The sequence below is a fragment of the Tamandua tetradactyla genome, chromosome 8, assembly GCF_023851605.1.
Source record: "Tamandua tetradactyla isolate mTamTet1 chromosome 8, mTamTet1.pri, whole genome shotgun sequence".
Classification (NCBI taxonomy): Eukaryota; Metazoa; Chordata; class Mammalia; order Pilosa; family Myrmecophagidae; genus Tamandua; species Tamandua tetradactyla.
The window spans coordinates 74151555-74172478 of NC_135334.1; the positions used below are offsets into that span (position 1 = coordinate 74151555).

General features: G+C 45.8%; 3 protein-coding genes across 11 annotated transcripts in view; 2 read left to right on the forward strand and 1 right to left on the reverse strand.

Annotated features, from left to right (window-relative positions):
- Nucleotides 1-1478: 1478 nt before the first annotated feature.
- Nucleotides 1479-7052, forward strand: LAMTOR1 (late endosomal/lysosomal adaptor, MAPK and MTOR activator 1). Its single transcript, XM_077113737.1, has 5 exons — nt 1479-1667; nt 5158-5303; nt 5557-5634; nt 5912-6038; nt 6415-7052. The coding sequence occupies exons 1-5, from the start codon at nt 1626-1628 to the stop codon at nt 6505-6507; spliced, it is 486 nt and encodes a 161-aa protein (XP_076969852.1). The 5' UTR covers nt 1479-1625; the 3' UTR covers nt 6508-7052.
- Nucleotides 7053-7831: 779 nt separating this feature from the next.
- LRRC51 (leucine rich repeat containing 51) lies at nt 7832-20596 on the reverse strand. 7 transcript variants are annotated; one of them, XM_077113724.1, is made up of 6 exons: nt 20294-20595; nt 14579-14640; nt 13862-13980; nt 9436-9641; nt 8328-8476; nt 7832-8051 (listed from the first exon to the last, which is right to left on the reverse strand). In XM_077113724.1, the coding sequence occupies exons 3-6, from the start codon at nt 13941-13943 to the stop codon at nt 7910-7912; spliced, it is 579 nt and encodes a 192-aa protein (XP_076969839.1). In that variant the 5' UTR covers nt 13944-13980; nt 14579-14640; nt 20294-20595; the 3' UTR covers nt 7832-7909. The 7 variants fall into 7 exon arrangements, with proteins under 7 accessions (XP_076969839.1, XP_076969840.1, XP_076969841.1 ...); XM_077113725.1 differs by lacking the exon at nt 20294-20595 and adding an exon at nt 16486-16607; XM_077113726.1 differs by lacking the exon at nt 14579-14640 and having other exon boundaries at nt 20294-20596.
- Nucleotides 20597-20640: 44 nt separating this feature from the next.
- Nucleotides 20641-20924, forward strand: part of NUMA1 (nuclear mitotic apparatus protein 1) — a 107688-nt gene continuing 107404 nt past the window's right edge. The window contains exon 1 of one of the 3 annotated variants that reach the window (XM_077113699.1): nt 20641-20753. The gene's annotated coding sequence lies outside the window, so the exon portion shown is untranslated. The other 2 variants (XM_077113700.1, XM_077113702.1) reach the window with 2 other exon arrangements.

Sequence of the window (20924 nt, forward strand, 5' to 3'; positions counted from 1 at the left end):
ACAGGACAAGGGGAAGTTCTTGGGGTGGGAGAGAACTCTGAGGCAGGAGGCTGAAACTGTTTTCAATTATTGATGATGAGGCTGCTGCTGTCACCTGAGACCTGCGATTTGAGTTACTAGACCTAGAGACAGAGTAGAGCTGTCTCCAACCCTTTAGGAGACCTCAAAGAACTTACAAAACTCTAGGGTCTTAATTTGAGGGTTAATAAGAGATACTGAGTCTGGTAGCTGCAAATTCTTAGAACATGAAGGATGATGTGAACCAAGGTGATGGAGGGGCTGCAGTTTATTCATTCACTCAAAATTCAAGTTTTCTCTAGGTGTGACTTGTGCTTGGATCACAGGGACGAGTCAGATTCTGTTTTTGTCCTCCAGGAACTCCCAGTTTGATAGAAGAGACTGACCAGAAACAAATATGATTCAGTGTGATCACTAAATTAGATGCTCCATGAGTACAGGGATTTGGAATTGCTTTGTGAACTGCTGTATATCTAGTTAGAACAGTCCCTGGCACATACTAGACACTGAAAGTATTTGTTGATTTAGCAAGTGAATGAATAAACATTGACTTAAAAATGAACACTGGATAGGGATTATGCACAGGGAGCTAGAGATGCCAAGAAAATGGGATCAGAGAAAGTAATCAAGAGGGTATTATGCTTGTATTTGCTTGACAGAAGTATGGTAGGGAGACAGTGTACCAGTGTACACCAGCTACATGTGTAAAGCCCAAGAAATCAGTCGGGAAAGTGCAAGTATTTCCCTATTGCTGGTGAGTACTCCTCCCCTCCCACCCCCCTCAATCCCAGCCTGGAATGGGATGCAGGTCTTAGGCTCTGCAAGATCTTGAAAGACTTGTTTTCAGGGCCCAAGGGAAGACATGAGAAGTTTCTAAAAAAAGACTGATGGTCAGCTTCATGCATTAGATAACTATGTTTAAAAAAGCTGGATTGAAGTAAAATGCCTGAGGACAGGAAGACAAGTGAGGAGGCCTCTATCTCCTCCACCAAGATTAACTGCCACCCTGCTTTGGCTGGTGAAAGCATAAAGCCCCTTCTTCCAGTAGGTCTTAAATCTCAGGGCCAGGCTGGGAACTCCTCTGGGCGCCACCTTAACTCGCGCGCTGGTGATGTGGGTCCAGAATTTGTGCTCCAGATGTGTAGTGCCGTGATTTTACTTGCCCCTCGCTGGCACTTAGAAGAGCATATCATTTCAGCATTTGGGATAAGAATTCGTTTCTGACCCAGAATGACGGTCTCGAAGCACACGAACACATAACCTGATGACTAGCAGGAGGACCTTTTCCACCACGGTGGAAAGACTTTCAGAGTTTAGATAGTGGGAGAAGGTAAAATCATGTGACCCTGCCAGGCCCTTTCCTCATCACGTGTCTTGCGTCTAGTTCCGCTGAACGTATCTTCCTATTGGTTGATGATGAGCTGTATGGGGGCGGGGCTAAAATCAGGGCTGGGCGGCGAAGGCGAAGAGGCTCTGGGAAGGGGGAGGGAGGTACGGGTGGTGGTGGTTGTTGCCGGCTGGGATGTAGCCAAGGGTCATGTGACCGGAAAGGCTCCTGACGGACGCGGTCCCTCCGCGCCGCCTGAGCGCCTGGCTCGACCCCCACCATGGGGTGCTGCTACAGCAGTGAGAACGAGGATTCGGATCAGGTGCGGTCGTGGCGGGCAGGGCTCGGGAATGAGGGCTGAGACCGTGGGTCGTGGGGCCTAGGGAAAAGCCCTCTAGAGAATGGGGAGTCGGGCCGCTTGGCTCCCTAGTACGGTGGCCAGGAGGGGACAGATTACAGAGAGGCTTCCCGGCCGGGCTCTTCCCTGTATTAAGGTCCCAAGTCTCTGCACAGTCCTTGCCTGTGGGCGTGCAGGCGACCTCCTTTCCTTCTCGTATCCCTTCGCTCCCTACCTTCAAACTTTCTTTACAGCTTAAAGGATCTTCAGTTTAGGTCCCTGGAAAGCACTTCGTTCTCAGCTTCCCGTGCCTTCTCTGTGCTTGTTTTAGCGGGCGTTGTGAATCCATTATAGAGGTGGGTAAGCGGAGTCTGTAAGTTAGCCTATCCCGAGATGAATCAGGAGTTTGTGTATCCTCTCAGTCCTTGAGGTTGGAGAAGACCTTGCCAGAGAAGTCCTCTGGGAGTTGGTGGCATTTAAGTTAGCCAATGAAGTATTTAAGAAGTGGAGACAAGTGAGGGCCACGGGACTTATGGGAAGTTGTTTGGAAAGCAGCAAATTGGATTTAGCTTTGGCTTGGATTGGGAGGAAGAGAGGTGGGATGGGGAGCTTATTTGATACTGATTTTGGCCTACCTCAGTGCAGTCCCTGCCTGGAGCCTAAGGATTCTTCTTGCGATGGGGGTTGCCTCCCCTGAGAATTTGCTGTAGATCTGACCTCCTGGGAAAAAGTACTAAGTTGGGGAGACCTGTACAGTTTTGATCACCTTAAAGCCTGGCTTTATAGTTCTGTACATTCTGTATACACAGACAATAAAAAGATTTCATCAGGTAGCTCGCAGTGGGGAAGATATTCCCAGAAATAGATTATGTCAGTGGTACTTGTGAAGTCAGTTGCACCAGTTCTTGGGTTAAGGACTTAAGCTTGGAAAATGTCATTTGTGTGGGAGACATAGTCCTCATTAATCGACCAAACACCCTTTGAGTATATTTCCATGTTTCTTAGGTCTTATTGTTAGACATGAATCATGCTCAAAATCTCTCACTTCACTCCAGATTGTCAGAGGAGGAGACAGTATTCCTGCCTACTGGGAGAGTCATGTCCTAGTGGGAAATTGTTCCTTCTTTAAAGCAGAACATGGACTTTTGCAGGGAATGAGTCAAGAAGAGTTAATGCCTTATGAAAGAAAGGATACCAGCTTCTTAGCTGGATGGGAGATCTGGGTTTGCTTGCTATCTTAAATCTCTATCTTCTCTATTATGGGCTGTCATTTCTGTTTCTAACTCCCAGAGAAGGCACTTGATCACTGTTGAATGATTTGAGATCTCATGTGGCAAAAGCAATAATTACTATCTTGTTGTTTTGGGGGTGGGGGTTCTGTCCCCACACCTCTCTTTCAGCTCTTGGATAAGTTCCTCTCCCACTTACATTCTGCCCTCTTATTATAATAATAAAAAGAAACGTTTAACACATTTGTTTTCAAAGGGCTTTTACATTTATCTAATTTGATTCTTAACATACATTTGTTATATAGGTAGGGGTTATCTCTATTTACAGGTGAGGAAAAGGTTCAGAGAAGCAGAGTGATTTAACCAAGGTTACAAAGCTGAGAAGTAACACAGCCGCTGTTCTGATGTCAAGCCATGTGCCAAGCTGTCTCTTCCAGCTGTCCTCACCCACTAGGCCATTCATAGGCAGAATACATCTGTGTCTGTGCTAGGTTAGACAGTGAAACGCTGACTCCTGGGTTACATTGACTCAGACAAACCACAGTGTTCTTTTACCTCCCCCATGCTGTCCTTGCCCTTGGAGGTGGGGTAACATTTGTCAAATATGATGGGTGTCTTCTGGAAGTCTAGGTCTCAAGATAGAACCTTGCTCTTGGAGAACGAATAGGGGAGAAACTGCCCTGTCCTGCAGGAGGAGCCATCTGAGGTGGGGCTGTTGGGAAGGCCAGATATAAAGGAAGCAAACTTAGGTCCCATTATAGAGCCAGTTTCCTTAGAGATAGTTTACTGTTTGGCAAGCATTTTGTCTTTCTAGCCCTTTAATCCTGATCCTTTGTTTTTGGAAGGGAAAGAGGGTATCTGGGAGTTTGGAGGTGAGGGGGCAGAAGCTTATACCTTATGTCTTGTGTATGTTTGGAACTAGCCTGAGCACACTTGGGTAATCTTTTTTTTTGGGGGGGGGGTGCATGGGCCGGTAATTGATCCCGGGTCTCCCCCATGTCAGTATTCTGCCGGGTAATCTATTCCTGAGGAGAAAGAGTGAGGTGAAAGGGCTGGGCCTGCGTGGAAGGGCAGGAGGAAGTAGCCCTGTAGGAGAGTTGTGGCCTGGGGGTTGCTGGGAGCCTGCAGCAGGAAAGTGTGGTAGGAATTGAGATAGGCCTGCGGTAGAGCATTGGGGAGTGCAGTGGTCTGGCACTGAGGTTTGGTGAGTCAGCATTAGCCAGGGTGGTTCTCCTGTCCTTGACTTTGTCCTGGGCACCCTTGCTTTTTATGACTCGGATAGATACCCAACAGATCAGCTTATCCGTTTGCTGCTGACATAAAATCAGCAAGGATTTGCAGTTGATGGGCTCAAGGTAGAATCATATCCAGAAAGAATATAGTAGGTTAGAGCAGTACAAGAAGAAATACAGAATTACACAAGATTGGAGAGAATTTCTTTGGCCCCAGGTCAGGTCTGAGGGTTATGGTTATCAGTATAAGCTAGTAGTAACAGGCCTGTGAAACCACATTAATGGTGGCTTGAGAGAGAGGAAACAGCTCTACTGTTTCTACTGGTCAGGATACACCAGCTACACTCAGTTTGGGTTTGGGAGTGACATATGTAACCTCAGAGAAGAGGATGGTGAATACCTGAAAATAGAAGGCACCTGTCCTCAAAAAAAGGAGCATATTGGACTGTGTGATCCAGAGGATGCAGTTGGGACTCCTATCCTGAGCTGATTTGAGGAATGGCCACTGTGAGGCTGGGCTTGCTTGTCCTTGTTGCCTAGGGTCTTGCTGGGGAGGGCTGGTCCTGGGGGGTCAGAGGGCTATTCTTAGGCTTCTGATTTGCATCAGTTTCCCCGCTAAACTCTACTTTTTCTCAGTATCTTACAACTCTGTCTTCCATCCTCAAGTATCCTTTCTTCACTGAGTGGGGGACCATTTTTTGAAGCTTCAGTGCTGTTCAGAATTGTCAGTGGCTCCTGGGCCATTTCATCTGGGCTAAGCACCTCTGCCCATCTTTTCAGGGCCTCGGACTGCTTGGTTCTACTCCAGTTCATCCCTAGTGTACCAACTCAGCTGAGCTTCCAAAGACAGGCAGGGATTGAGTCCTGTCTGACATTCCACCAAGTTGGGTACTTTGGATATTCTTAAAAATATATAATTGGTACTTTAAAGGTCAGAGCTGGGCTGAGAGGAGAGACCCAGGAAATGCAGGTTGGAATGAGCCAACCTGACTTCTCCCCCATGGCCTCTTCTAGGATCGAGAGGAGCGGAAATTGCTGCTGGATCCTAGCAGCCCCCCCACCAAAGCCCTCAATGGAGCTGAGCCCAACTACCACAGCCTGCCTTCTGCTCGCACAGATGAGCAGGCCCTGCTCTCTTCCATCCTTGCCAAGACAGCCAGGTGAGCATCACAGGACCAAGCCTGGGGCTCAGTTCCTCCATACAGTTTAAAGGCTGGAAAGAAGTTGCTGGGCCCAGGGCATGGGAGCTGGGACAAGGTCACTGGGGAGAGGTGCCTCTGGGCCCAGCCCTGCTCCAGTGGGCAGGCAGGGACACTGATATCAGATAGCACTGGAGTCAGGCGCTGGGCAGTGAGTACTGTTTGTCCTCCCTGGGAGCACCTGTCATGTCCTCTCTGTCTCCTCCCTGCAAAGCAATATCATTGATGTGTCTGCTGCGGACTCCCAGGGCATGGAACAGCATGAGTACATGGACCGGGCAAGGCAGTACAGGTGAGCACCTGGCTATCTTGAGTCCCCATAAGCTATTTGGGCTCCTCCCCTCCCTTCTTCCTTGATCAAGCTTTGGAGCCTGGGCCCCAAATCAGGCTTGTGTGGTGCAGCCCAAACCACTTGGGTCCCTCAGTAGATGTTCATGTAATGTCTCTTTTCTCTATTACACTCTTGAGGGTGCTGAGGCCAGGGGAGGTGGGCATAGAGTGAACATGTAATGTATTGAGACCTCCTGTAAGCCTTCTTCTCTCAACACCCACCCTTCTCTCTGGGCCAGCACCCGCCTGGCTGTGCTGAGCAGCAGCCTGACCCACTGGAAGAAGCTGCCGCCACTGCCGTCTCTTACCAGTCAGCCCCATCAGGTGCTGGCCAGTGAGCCAGTTCCATTCTCCGACTTGCAGCAGGTGAGCCGCACATCACCCCAGCCCACCCCAGCCTTCCTACATTACCCAGGGTATGGCAGAAGGGTTCACCCTCCAGTCCTCAAAGGTGGTAGGGAAGTGGATTTAGAGGCCCTGGAAGCTTATGGGCCTGACTCACTCCCACCTCACTGTCTTGCTTTTTATATTCTTCCTATCTGTTATCTTTGACCTTTATTCATTTTCTCCCCTTTATTCTGTTCTTTTCTCTCCTGTCTTTCCCTTCCCTCCCTTTCTCTTTTGCTTCTTGTCTTCCATCATTCCTTCCTCTCTCTTCCACTACCATCTCCCCCGCTCTTTCCTGATCTCCTTTCTCACCCACCTCTCTGTTCCTTTCCTCTCTGACCCCTCTCTGTCTCAGGTCTCCAGGATAGCTGCTTATGCCTACAGTGCACTTTCTCAGATCCGTGTGGACGCAAAAGAGGAGCTGGTTGTCCAATTTGGGATCCCATGAAGAGAGGGGTCCTTGGATAGCTCCTCTTCACCCTGTTCTCCACCCCACCTCCCCTGGCCCCCAACTTCACTGCGGCTTATACAGTACCCTTACCTGCTACTAATCACGGAGAAGAATGTGGAAGAGGAAGAGGAGAGCGAATCTATAGGCCTGAGCAAGTGAGGATGGAGCAAGGGAGGGTAGAACCATTTGGAACTGGCCTTCGGAGTTCTGGCCAGAGGTGGGGTGGGGACCAAAAGGGAAGGGCCTGGTAGATCTTCATAGTCACTGGGAAAGTAGAGGTACCACTGAGGGGGTGGTGATCACCAGGGGGCGAAGGGATCCCCCTTCCCACCCCTTCTTGTGGCCTCAGATTCACTCCTGTCCCCCTCTCCCTGACTTGGTGCTCATGTGCACCTCACAAGGGTTTGTGACCAGGGTGTGGACAAGCTTGAATTTGAATGAATTGAGTTTGTATTTCTAGCACCCTGGGTTTTTACATGTTTGGTCTTTTTTCTTTTTGTTTTGATTTATCACCCTTGATAAAGGAAATGTATTCATCTGTGTGCCGGTTCCAGCCCCTCTGTCCTGCCCACCAGCCTTCTACTTACTTCTAGCTGTTTAAGTCTATGAGCAGTGAGATGGGGGGAGAGGATGTCCTCTAGGGCAAGGAGTACAGGAGATATGGGGGTTTAGTGTTCCCAGGTCCTTAGCTGAGACTCAACCTAGGTTAACCTCACATTGGATGATAAGACTGTATTTTTACTTTCTCCAGTGATGGAGATATTGTCAAAGCTGGACAGTCTTAAATCTGGGGCAGCTGTCACTGTTGGGGGCCCTGCCTCAGACTCAGTGGACTTACCAGCAGGAGTAGGGGGCTAGGCGTAGGGACCAGACCAAGTTCTGCTGGGAGCACCTGATCTGGTATCAGCAAATAAATGTGTTAAGCAGAAGAATCTTTTTATCAAATGAAATCTTAAGCATAATCCCAAAATATAAAACAGAACTACTCTGATCTGATTGAAGTGGGGTTGAGAGATCACAGCCCATCTTCTTGGCCTCACGTCATGGAAGCCTCTGAGGCATCTTCGTAGAACCTCGGTACTCTGTGAAGAGTTTGGAAATTACTGACTGGCCCTAAAATATCTGAATTGAAAGTGTAAAAAGTGGCCCAAAGAGGGTAAATAACTTTCTCAAGGCACTACAGCAAACCCAGATCTCCTGTGACCGAGGTCAGCAGGCCTGTCCCTCCAGTGCCGCCTCCTCAGTGAAGTAAGACCAGAACTACTGGCAACTGCTTGAGTGGGAAGGCACAACTGCAAGGTACAAGTAACTTCTATTCTGCTGAACAGCTCAAATCACATTTATTGTCAAACTATGTTGACCATTCTCAGTCCTATAGGAATGCTGGGGTCTTGGAACCTTAAAGTACGTTCTTCTTGATCCGGGCCTTCTTCAGCTTGATGTTCATACGTTTCCAGACTTCAGCTGTGGTGCGGTCTGCTTTGGTGACCCCACTGAAGTCGAACGTGGTGATATGGGGCAGAGTGCACAGCACGTATTGCCTGTGGGGAAGACTTGGGCTGGGGGCCAGCCCCCCCACCCCGAACCTCCTTTCCCTTCACCAGTTGCTGTTTTCCCTGACTGCAGGGAATGGAGGAACTTCGGTAAACTCTGAGGGAGTTGGGGCTTATCCTGATTGACAGCAAGAAATACTTTAAGGCCTTCTGTATTCCCTGGCCTTAGCATGGCAGAAAAATGGTCTTGAATTTCTTGTCTCCCCTCCCATGTTCCCTTAGGGGAGCCTAGCTAGAACCCAGCTCCAGGGGCAAGGCACTTACCTATACCCTTTTTCTTCTTCTACGGGATTCCCATGGAGTGTCAGGCTCCGGAGCCGAGGGAGGATAGCCAGTTTATCTACCTCCCCCAGGCGCTGGATGCTGTTGCCATGGAGATAGAGGACACTCAGGTTGAAGAAAGTTGTCAGGACCTGTTGGGGAAGGAAATGGAAAGCCAGGGTGGATGGGGCCCTGGATCTATGCTTAGAACTGTCCTGTGGGCAGAAAAGTAAGAGTATGAGGAATAACTTTTGCCCTCCCTGCCCCTGCCCCCCAAAGCCATACTGCATGACTCTAACCTACTTTTGTTTACCTTTTAAGGGTTTCAGGGGCATCACACTGAAATAGAGCTGTGATCTGAGAAGCAGGAAATATGGGCTTGGGTCTTGGCTCTGCCACTGACTTGCCAGGTGACTGGGCTAGTCCCTGCCTCTCCCTGGGCCTCAGTTGCCCCTTCATTGAGGACCTGTCCAGCTTTGATGATTTAAGATTCTGTCTATCACAGCAGGGAGACAGGAACACAAAGCATCATACTAGTCATATAAGAAAAACTGGAAAAATATTAGTTGAATTGAGATCACTTTACTAGGGGGACAGTTTCCAAGCCATACTCCAGCTCCCCCACCCACCCACCCAGCCAGTGATTCCAGACAAGGAACTAATTGTTTATTTCTTAAAACATGAGTCTGAGTTAATAGTAAGTGGTGCCCTTTTACTTCCTGATTCTTCTGCAACAAAACTCCACATGAGACAGAGTAGGTGTCCAATAAAGAGAACTGCTATTTTATATTACCTTCCTATGAGCTACTTGACTTTTAAAAAATATTTTCATTTAATTCTCACAAAATCTTAACGAAGCTGGTATATTATCTACATTTTTAAGACGGAGACTGAGGTTTTGAAAGGGTAGATAACTTGCCCAAAGTCACACAGCCTAATAGAAAGAGGCAAGCCCAGGACTCAAACTGACATGTGTCTGACCAGCAGTCATTGTCTTTGTACTGCACCATGCTGTCTTGCTACTTCTTAATGACATGGGCAGTGGAGAGGCTGGGTGTTGGACAGGGTGGCCTCAGGCCCATCCTGATTACTTATAGAGCTGGAAACTCACAGGGTCGATGGAAGTCAGGTCATTGAAGGACAGGTCGATCCAGGCCAAGTTCTCTGGGTACTCCAACAGTTGTGAGACCACTTGGCTAAAGTCTCTCAGGTCATTGAGAACATTGTTGTTAAGCCACAGGGACTGGGTCAGCGACTTCCCTGATTTTGAGTGCCTCAGTGGTCGTAGCCCTGTCCTTGGCTCCTCACTTGTGAGATCTGCAGGGGAAGAGTAAGGCTTGGATATATCATTACTTTCCTGGCTCTGGAGGATTGGTAGGGAGAGTTAGTAGCCCAAGCTGGAGCTGGAGTAGCCTGGCAGAGCCACAGCCTTGTGCTTGAGCTTAGTGTGACTTTATCTGCTATCACCTCAGGACCCTGTCCTATAGGACCCAGCAGTCAGTAAGGGCTAAAGACTTCTCATCGCAAAGGCTTGCAGGGCACATGGTCCTCTCATGTCTATTGTCTCATTAGGTCCTTTGTATAAGGCAATGGGGGCAAAACCATGCCCATTTTATAAATGATGAGTCTAAGAACTAGAGTTGTTGGGCTTGAACCAAGATGACAGCACAAAATCCAGAATTCTCTACTGGTAGAGTCTTTAGGACTCTGATGCCCTCTCTTTCTTCCGCTAATGTCAGATACTAACTATGTGCCAGATACTTGATAAACGATGTTCAGCAAAATGAGACACTGTGCCAGGCTTTATATGAATAATAGGGCAGATACGAAGTAGATGCTTAGGCCTTAGAGGAACTCCTGTGGGCAAGATGGAAATAAACTGGCAATATAATGTGGCAAGTGCTATATAATCGTCATGTAAACAGAAGAGAGACTTCCTTTGGCAGTCTAGGTGTTCAGGGAAGTTTCCCAGGGAAGGTGATAAGCTGGATTTCAGTGGATTAGGCAAAGAAAGGAGGAAAGGGTAAGGGAACAGCATGAGGCAAAGGCATAGAAGTCTGAATAGCATGGTTCAAAGTGTATGTGTGTGTTCATGCTGCACAAAGGGAGCAAGGAAATAGGAGTCCTATCACTAAGGCCTTGAATGCCATACTAAAGCGGCTTAGACTTTATCTTATAGGTGATGGGAAGCCAGTGGAGGGTTTAAAGCAAAGGAGATGAATCCAAATTTTCATTTCAGAAAGATAATTGGAAGCTTTACTGTGGATTATGGATTTTAGGAGGGGAGTAGGCCAGAAGACTAATTTGTCAATTTCAGTCATCTAGGCAAGAAATGAGAGGGACCTGAAACAAGGAGAGGGAAAAAAGGATAGAAAACTGTGGGGGAGGTACAATCAGCATGACTTAGTGGTTGACTGGATGTAAAGGTAAAGGAGCATTTAAAGATGGTGCTGGGTTTCTGGTTTGGGTGACCAGTTTTATAAATTATAAAGAAACAGCAAAAGGGGAACAGGGTTGGCCTTGGTGTGTTTGAGGTACCTGTCGTATGTCCAGGTCGAGTAGCCAAGCAAGCAGTTGGATATGTAGCTCTGAAACCCAGGAAGGCAGACTTGAGAATCATTAGTGTAGGGGATGTACAAGCTAGGGGAGCAGATGAGATTCCCCAAGAAGAGTGAGGGTAAAGAGGGAGGGTTAAGGAGGGAGAGGGGTCCACAAGAGAAAGAAGAGTCAGGAATGGATAGGAGAGTGCAGTTTTAAAGATGGACAGAAAGTTGTTTGTTTGTAGGAGGAGTAGATTCCAGGGAGATAAGGGCTAAAAGTAGCTTTGGCAATTAAATATAGTGACCTTAGTGAGGCAGTTTTTAGTGCAATGGCAAGGGCATGTGGGCAAAAGCCATTTAAGACCATGAATGGAAGGAAAGGACATTTAAGCAAGTAGCATAAATAACACACTGAAAATCTGGCTGAGGAGGAGAGGAGGAATAGGGTGGGGGCTGGAGGAAAGATGTTAGAACTCATCTGTGTGGACTTCCCTCTCTTTTTTTTTCCTTAAAAAACAAATACAGTCCAGGGAGAGTATGGGGTCATTTTGTGGCAGAGCCAGAACCAAAGGTGACTTCCCCCCCATTATTCCTAAACCTTGGATTACTAGTCCAAAGCTGCCTTTATACTAAAGGGGCTTAGACTTTATCCTGTAGATGATGGTAAGCCAGTGGAAGGTAAGTATTTGGAATTTGGCATATCTGGTCAGCCTGTCTTCACCTTCCCTTAGCCTCTTACTGGCAATGGCACCCAACATTAACTTCCTCTCCTCAGCTGCAGGTCAGGCAGCATCCACCAGAGGGCTCTGCCTGAGTCCTGGAGAGAGCAGGATCTTATAGTTGGGGTCTGAGATTGCCGGGAGGTGGTAGAAGGGGGCTGTTTGCCTCAGTGACCCACGGTATCCCAGTTCACCAATAAATCCTCATCCTGATCCCTGTGCACATACCTCCTGACTGAAAACACCAAGATGAAATGACACAGATTAATAAAAGTTAAAATAAGCCAACCTATGATCTAGCACCCAGTGTCATGAGGCAGCAGCTTGGGAATGCCTCCAAGCATGGGCTGATCCGAAGATCAGAGGAAGTCACTGGTGGGATGAGCTTATCTAAAACTTGGGCCGCCTGGAGCTTCTGTTAATTAGGGATGGGATGGGGTGTCCAGGCTGCTATAGGTTACTGCTCCCCTCATACTCCACCAGGGCATTGCACAGCATGAGGACCTCTGTCAAAGCTTCTTGTTTTGACAAGAAGTAGGCCAAGGGTACAGTAGGGTCTGCAAACTGGACCATGAATATCAAAGCTCAGAGAGCTGAAGACTTGGGGAAATCATGATCTGGTCATATATATGAAGGTCTGCCATGCAACTGCTTCCTAGGGCACAGAAGTCAGAGGACTTTGCGTCATCATTTATACCATATTGGAAGGGATTGGGAGATGTGTATGATTAGAGACTCCCTTAACTAGTTTTGAGCAAAAGTTAGAGGACAATGAGTTAGAATGCAAATTAGATGCCTCCTAAAGTCAATGTCATTGCAGATTCTATGGTTTGAGTACCCCTAAGCTCTACCTTGTCTTTTAACCCAGTTTTAAGTAAGTGTTTCAGAAACTCTAGGAAGCTGAAGTGGATTCTAGCCTTTTGAGGTCAGGATGTGCCTCTCCTTCTCCCCTCATACTCCTCTCCCAACAAAACAGGAAGTACAATGCCTGTCATACACACACATACACACACACACACATATATATTGGCATAAACATATGTATATAAATGCTCAATAGATATTTAATGAATGAAAGACAGGGCATCCCTAGGGATTATGTTTTGTGCTGTGGAGTTGTCTTTAGTTTTCTCTTCCCTCATTTTGAGGATTCTGTAGGGGCAGAGCTGCATCTCTCCTCAGAGATGGAATTCTCAGGGTAAGAAGGAGCCATATTTTTGTCCCTCTTCTGTCACCTCAGCTATTTTGTACATAGCTATTATTGAAGCCTGAACCCTCATGAAACATGGACTACATTAATCAGTGATGCTGTGCATAATAAAAGATGACAGTAGGTGGATTGTACTCCTGAGAGAACAAACTGAGTTACTATCTTGGCAGATGCCAGCCCAATTAGTGCCATAAACTCAAGCCAAGACTAGTGCCTCCTGAGGAACTAGTCACCAGCTTCCTGGCCTTAAAGGTGTCCAGCAATTGCCTGAGAGAGAAGACTAAAGACACATAATGGGGCTAGGATATGTGGATGCATAATGATGCTTTTATACAACCAGACAACAAAAGCCAGGGGCAGCAGAACTTCTCTGGGAAGAACCGATGACTCTTTGAGACTACAATAATGCTGAGAGTCCTTTGACGGGTAATAGCTACCCATTTACAAATAGATTTAATGGCAAATGGGAATGAGTGTAGGCAGTGTTGGAACTAGCAATAAGTGTAAGTGATCATGAATCCATCTGGATATGATGGGAATGAATATAAGTAATTTGTCAATAAATATTTAAACTGGAAACATGCCAGTTTGTTGATAGTAAGTCCCCTTTAATGTTTTACAACCAGTAATCAGAATAGGCATGTCCTCAGAGGAGATAAGATTCTGCCTGCTTGCTGGGACTGTAGCAGCTTGTTTTTCTTTCATTGGTTTCTTCCTTTCTCAAGGTAAAAACAGAAGAACAAAACTATTAGCTGATAGCCTGCCTTTCTGCTCTTCTACCCAAGTTTTCTGCTGTAACCTGACTTGTTTTGGAAGATTATCCATCAACTACTCTGAGAATCCCCCGCTTCCTTTCAGATTTACTGCTCAATTTTTAAAAAGGCCAAACCCTTCCATTCTTACCCCCTCTTTCCCACCCCACCCCCAGAAGAGAACAATAACAAGAAAATGTGCAATCCTACAGGAAGAATCTCTTTAGACTTTTCAGTAGGAGCCTGTGGCTTTTCCTGTGGGCCCAAAGCAAACCAGCTGTTGTGATGAGTGGAATGCTGTGTTCTGTGGGCTGACCTTGGACGACGTGGATGCTTCTGAAGGAGTAGTCCAAGGGGGGCTCCTGCACCGAAGTCTTTATGTAGTCCCGTCTGTTCATATCTCAGGCCATCATTTGTCATGTGCAAGCATGGACCCTGGGAGGACAGAATCACGACTAGTGTTCCAGGTACAAGGGGTCTTGACCCTCAAGCCTCTGGCCCCTGTTCTCTACTTTCCACTATGCCAGTCTTCCTGGCTGCATTTTTGTTTTAAGATACTAATCATAATTCCTTGCATTTGTAGAGTACTTCCTACTTCTCAGAGCACCTTCATCTCTTAGGGCTCATTTGATAGTTATTAACACCCACTTCCATTTTCCAGATGAAGAAACTGAAACCCAAGTAGTGAAAGGACTTGCCCAAAGTTAAGCCAATGAGTCAGTTGTGGACTGCATTCATACTTTTCTAAACCCTACTTTGAGTCCTTTTCTCTACCCCACTGTGGTTCCCATGGAGACTGTCTTGATACTTACCCTCTGGTGACAACAACTGGACTATTCTATGACTTAACAAAGGCCTAAGGGCTGGAAATGGATCTGGTGTCAGAAGTCCTTTGCAGTGTGATCCAGCTGGGGACCTGCTACTTTCTCTGCTTAGTCAATCCCCTTACCTTTCCATATACAGACCCTATTTTCAGCCATATCATGAGTGTATACAAATACTTAAAACCAGAGTCTATCTCACTCTCACTCACCTGTCACTGATGCCTGGAATTCCACCATTAGGGATTCATTCCTTTGGGTTCAGGTTTGTTCCCTGCCAAAATGGAAATACCCCCTGAGAAGTGTGAACACCATGTTATAAGTCATTTACAATGTGGTGTGTTTTCTTACGAGATCTTTTCCAACTTGTTAGCTAAAGTAAAGCCAAGAACAGGTTTGGCTGGAGATGGGAGAGGCCATAAGAACCTATTCACTTGTGGAGAAGAGGACTGAAGAACACTTTACCAGGGAGTCTTTTATGTGACATAAAAAAGACATACAGACAAGGAAGGACAAGTACACATCCAGTTAACCTCTCTTTCTCACTCCATCCACTGTTATCACCTCCTCTGCATTTACTGCTTAGTCTACCTGCTTTCGAAAAGGATTTAATATTGTTTACATTAAAAATACACTCATAAAACAGGACAATTTGTAGAAGAGTGCTGCCCATGTAATATAAGCCATAGATATAATTTTTTCATGGATATAATTAAAAATTTCTAGTAGTCATAATAAGAAATGGGTAAAGTTAATTTTAATAGTATATTTTATTTCACCCAGTATATCCAAAATCATTTCAACATGTAATCAATATTAAAAATTAAGGTATTTTACACTTACACCACATCCCAAATTGGACTAGCTACTTGCCAAGTGCTCAAGAGTCATGTGACTAGTGGCTACTGTACTGGACAGTGCAGATGGAGAAAATAAAACATGGAAGAGAAAGATCAGACGCCAGATTAGAGAAGGGGAGAGAGAGGCACCAGGAAATTTAGGAGGCTAAACCTATACTTAACGCTGAGATTCCTGGCAACCAAAGCAAAAATATGCGGCCCTCATCTTCTGATTCAAAAAACCAAAAATCTGCAGAAACAATGTAATTGGCAAATGTTCTTAAGTGGAAAACATCAAGAACCTAACAGTCTGTAATTCAGGTTAGGCTTAATACAGTTCAGGTAAATTCCTTTTTTGGTGCTTTAACTTATACAAGGATAGAGTTTTAACAAGTTTAGACGAATGGAAGGTGACTGCTTTCCTCTCAGAAAGCAGCAGTCTCAACTAAGCTTAGGGGAAGTGCTGGTTCGAGTCACTTCACAGCTAAATTCTCTGCCAAATGCTGGACTGGCCAGGAGGGTGCAGGCTGTTGATCAGAGAAACCTGAATCTTTCATATACCAAAATCTACAGGAAGACAACACATTATTCTTTTGTGGAATTAGAGAATAGTGTATGTTCTCACCAGACAAACCCACCCTGTTTCAGCATCAATATCAGATTTGATGCCTTTGAGCAGGGTTGGATACTTTTCTTGAAGTAAGCACTTTCTGCCCTTGGCTTTGGGTAGATCCTTGGTTGGGACCCCAGAATTCTACAATACTGGCCATGGATTTTAGCTGTAAATATTTAAGGCCAGATTTTTACTGGTTAGCTGCCTTGACATCAGAGCTTCTCATACAGTTCCTAAGCACTTCTGATTTGTGCAGCACTGCATCTTGTGTATTTTTCTGGTGAGGTAGCATTAAAAATGGAGTCCACTCTCAAAAGGTTTATTCATTAACAAATACATTCCCAATTCGTAGCACTCAGTTTGGCAGATAAAATGCAGGCAATAAATACTTATTGTATGAATATTTTAAAAAAGGAGTCCCAAGTAGTTGAATAAATTTGCCAGATGGAAAGGGTTATTATTTTTGTTCATATAAACAGTAGCTTTTGAGCTAGTATCATGCCCTCTTCATAATCTAACACAATCTGGCTTACAGCAAGCACCCAGGAAGTGTTTATAGGATGAATGAATGAGAAATTGCCAAATCAAGGATTTCTGTTTTGGTTGAGTTGATCTAGGCTGCTCTTTCTAACAACTGGCTCCCAGGTTCAGCTGTTTTAGTCCATACCTCATTCACAGTAACAGCCTCAGTTCAATTCTGTCAACATTTGAATGCCTGCTGCCCTATGTCTGACCAGAAGGAATGAAGCCAAGAAACAAATAATAAAACCCTGTCCATCACAAGCACAGAGAGACCTGCTGGAATCCTATCGATTGTGACATACTGGCCTGCACCCAGTTCCAAGTAACAGCTGCCCACTTAATGAATACTCATGTTCCAATTCTTAGTTCTAGTGTACCCTCTTCTATAAAGCCTTTATTTTCCAGATGGAAATAATCATTGTGCACTGCTTTAGACTGGTTGCATTAATGATCCCTAATCAGTTTTCCCCTGTATCCAGCCCCTTGCCCCATGACTTTGTAGTTCATCTGATACTTCAATCAGCCATGTTACCTGTACTGGCCAATGGGGCACTGACAAACATGAAGCACCAGAAAATTTAAAAGGGGCTTGCCCTCTTGAGCTTTGCCTGTGTCATGAGAACATGGCTGGCTTGATGGAGAGATATGAGCTGTAGAAGAGAGCCAGTGATCACAGTTGAGTTCATCCTAGACTAGATATAGGCAGCCTGTCCTCAGTCAAGATCAGGAGGGTCATCCAACCCACAGATAACTACAGACACATGACTGAGCCCAGCCAAGAGTAGAACCACCTAGCTGATTCAGAAACTTTGAAGTACTAATAAATGCATATTTTTTAAGCCACTATGTTTTGGGGAGGTTTGTTATAGCAAGAACTAACTGAAATCCCTCACTGTATTTTGAAAAAAATTGTATAACAATGTTTCCTCATCTATAATTGGAGACAAACCCTATCCTGAGAGCTGTTTTATGTCCTGCAGCAGGTGCTCAATATATGTAAGTAGTTGCTCTGCACTTATTTCTTTATAACCTATTTCCCATTCCTTCCCTGTACCTTGAGGACAGGGGCAGACAGACCTCTTTCCCCGACCCTGCACTGAGTCTTGCAATGAATGGGTATTTCATAAATGCTTTAAGGACAAATGGCAAAATAAAAGAATAAATGAATGGTATCTTCAGGGTGACCGCTGGGAAGAACCTCTGAAGCCTTGATGCTCTCTCCTGTGGCTGTTTTTTGGAGTCAGCCCTTCCCAGCTGCTATGCTGGTATTCTGCCCAGATCCTAACACCTTCCTCATCTGATCAGGCTGACCTGATGAATGACAGGGTTAACAGCATACCTGCCTTGTGATTTGGAATTGGACTTTTTCTTTTTCAAACTGGAAATATTTTAAACTTTTTTTAAGTATAAAAAATCAATATGATAACAATAAAGTTGAATAACATAGAGAAATACATCAAGTAGAAACAGAGTCTGGATCTCCAGCTCACTCTCCTAGGGCAAATACTGTTAATAGTTTGAGAGCACAACCTCCTGGAATACATATATAAACAGGATTATGTATATTTTTACACAGGCACATACATACTCTCTATTTCTTTGTAAACCTATTTTTTTAATCTTTAAGTTGTTGTAGACTCTCTTACTCCTTTTAATAGCTGAAGAGTATTCTATAGTATGCATGTGTCATACTTTTACTTAATTGAGCTGTACTCAACCCCAAACCAATGCAAATTTGTTTTCAGTTTTTGAAAAGTACGACTGGAATTTGATTTCTTGATAGCCAGTTTTTGCCCTCTCTGACAAGTAACAATATGATAGCACAGGAAGATTTGAGGAATAATCCACATCCTCAGGGGATCTGATGATTCAACTGCCTGGCTTAGAGAGGTTTCTGTTTTATGGGCCAAAGGTGGAAGAAACATCAAAGCATGTCATGAAAAGTCTGCCACCTAAACTAATGTATTCTGGGAGGCTACATTCCCAGGTACCCTAGGGAGGCCCAAGATTGCACCAGGCTCTGGCCCACCTCTCCATTTCTCTCTGTTTGAGAGTATATATAAAATTTTATCTTCACTTCCAATTCTGCAGTCTGGCCAAATATAACTACTTGCAGTAAGTTCTCTGAACCTACCTGCACATACAGCTTCCTCTGCTTGTAATAGTTTCCTCTTTCCCCCTTTCACCTTGCTAATTCGTACTTTAAGACTCAGCTCTGGTGTCACCTTTTCTGAGAAGCCTACCCTTATTCCCAAATCTGGATGCGGAACTACTCTTCTAGGCTTTCACAGCACCCTATACTTATTGCCATGGTAGCACTCATAACACTGTATTATAGTTATCAGTTTATTATCTGTATGTCAGTAAAATCTATCAGGGGAAGAACCATGTTTTTCTCATGGCTGTATCCCAGCAGTGGTGATAAGTCGTAGGGGTATAACAAATCAAAAGTTCCAACAGTGAATAGTACTATAATGAAGAGGAACATGATGATGCTATAATTTAGGATGTGACCTAGTGTGAGCAGTCAGGGAACACTCCAGAAGAAGGGATGATTGAGAGAAATCTGGAAGATAAGTACAAATTAACTGTACAGGGTAAAGATGAGCATTTTAAGCAAAAGTGACAGTATGTGCAAAGGCTGAGAGGTTATTTGGAAATTTAAATTTAAAGTAGGCCATATAACTGGAAAGGAGAGAGAAGGGTACATATTGTTAATCTGGAGGCTGGAGAGGTGGGCAAGAACTAGGTTGAGATGTTGCTTTATGGTATGTGCAATAGGAAGCCACAAAGTATATTTTAAAATGGGGATGGGGTGAGGTGGGGGGAGTAAACAAGATCAGATTTGCATTTTTAAGGATTACTCTGACTACAATATGCAAAATAGCTGGGAGGTTAGGGGAAGGACTAGATAGCAGGGCCCGGTAGAGGCCAGTTAATCATGACAGCATCAGACATAGGTGTTGTGTTAGCCAGACCGTTTGTTTCTTGTTTAGTTTACTTAAATCTATTCAATTGCCAGTGTCTTCAGTCTCTCTAATACCCTTTCCCCATTTTAACATTCGGGGAAAGATTTGAAACTTATTCAGGCTGAGTGTAAATAACCCAGTGCAGGCCATACAGGTTCCTTCTCATTGGGGCAGTTTAATCTATGCCTTGGAACAAGTCCTTAAGCTATAGAGGTAGTAGGCACAGCTAAAGAGACTTGGCTGGAGTCTGAGAACTAAGTATAGTCTTAGTTCTGTTACTGAGTTTGTATGTGGCCTTGGGCAAGTCACTACTCCTCCCTGGGTTTCAGTTTTCTAATCTGTAAAATGGGGATGAATACCCTAACTCACAGAGCTGTTATGAGTATTGAAAGAGAGACTGAATGGGAAAGTGCTGGGTAAGTTACTAAGTATAATAGATCTATCTGAGGGCTGTAAAAGAAGGAATGAAGCTCTAACTGTAGAGCTTTGATAAGCAGACAATGGAGGAGGTGGAGGAAGAGGAGGTAACCTGGGGGCAGTGGGTGATTCCTATTGACCCTCTGAGAAGGAGGATCTGGAAGAGGCAGAAAGGGGGATATTTCAAGTCTCACAAGGGCTCCAGAATTAGGGACCGTGATTTACTCCTATGTCTTGAAAAAGTCTCAGGTCCTCAGAGGAAAACAAACCCATGTCTGAGGGTGTTTCAGATCTTCTAGGGTGTGTCAGGACTTAAAGCATCCGTAGCAGGGGGCCCTATGTTTGTTGTGGGGTAGGGTCTCAGGCACCCCCAGATTTGTACAGGTATGTATCTCAGCGCCCTTCCCTCCTCACCTCCCAACCCAACGTGTGTTCTATCATGGTCAATGAGAAAGGGGATTAGGATTGGGTGTGTCTTAGGTCTCCTAGTATTTCTGCGTTGCCCCCTCTCCTCTCCACTGCACTGCTGTCCCCTGGAGCAGATTCCCTGTTTTCCATCCGACTCACCCGCAGACGCTTCCCTACAGCCTCGGACCGCCAATACCTCCGGGTTACACAGCGCAACTCCATGGTAACCGCTTTCGCCACCACGTCCCGGCTGGACGCCGGAAGCGCTGCCGCGATGCCTACCGGGACCTGTAGTTCTTTCTGGCACAAGTCAGAGGCGGGGCTCCAAGGTCGCGAAATGTGCTGGGATTTGTAGTTGCCTTTGGTCTGAAGTGTAGGTCGGGATCCGGAAGTTGTGACACTCCTTCTTCCTTCCCAGAGGTCCTCACGTACACTTCCTTTTTCCGGGTCCTCAAGCTGCTTTAGCATACGACAACAGTCAACAGGGGCCAATCAGAGGGCGGCGTGAGGAGGGCGGGGCCATAGTTTAAACTAATTGTGCGCTCACAGCGCTGGCGCGAGCTCGCAGAGAGGTGCTTTCCGGGGCCAAGCCCGAGGCGGAGCGGGAACGCGCAGCCAGGTAACCCGCGCGGGCGCGGCTGGCGTCCGGCCTGGGCACCCTCAGGGATGCCCAGACCTAAAGAGATTGCAGAGGCCGGTGCGAGTGGGAGGCCTCTTTCATAACCGTGTCTGAAAGGGGAGAACAATCGAGAGTAAGGTTTGTGGGGGCGTTGGGTGAGGGGCATGTCCT

Bases quoted from the DNA above. Each gene is read 5' to 3' on its own strand.
- LAMTOR1 (XM_077113737.1), top strand. From the start codon at position 1,626: ATGGGGTGCTGCTACAGCAGTGAGAACGAGGATTCGGATCAG. The intron at 5,635-5,911 runs GTGAGCACCTGG...TCTCTGGGCCAG, and splicing joins GACCGGGCAAGGCAGTACAG to CACCCGCCTGGCTGTGCTGA. The intron at 6,039-6,414 runs GTGAGCCGCACA...TCTCTGTCTCAG, and splicing joins CATTCTCCGACTTGCAGCAG to GTCTCCAGGATAGCTGCTTA.
- LRRC51 (XM_077113726.1), bottom strand. From the start codon at position 13,943: ATGAACAGACGGGACTACATAAAGACTTCGGTGCAGGAGCCCCCCTTG. The intron at 9,642-13,861 runs GTCAGCCCACAG...CTTCCCCTGCAG, and splicing joins AAGCATCCACGTCGTCCAAG to ATCTCACAAGTGAGGAGCCA. The intron at 8,052-8,327 runs GTAAGTGCCTTG...TCTTCCCCACAG, and splicing joins GAAGAAGAAAAAGGGTATAG to GCAATACGTGCTGTGCACTC.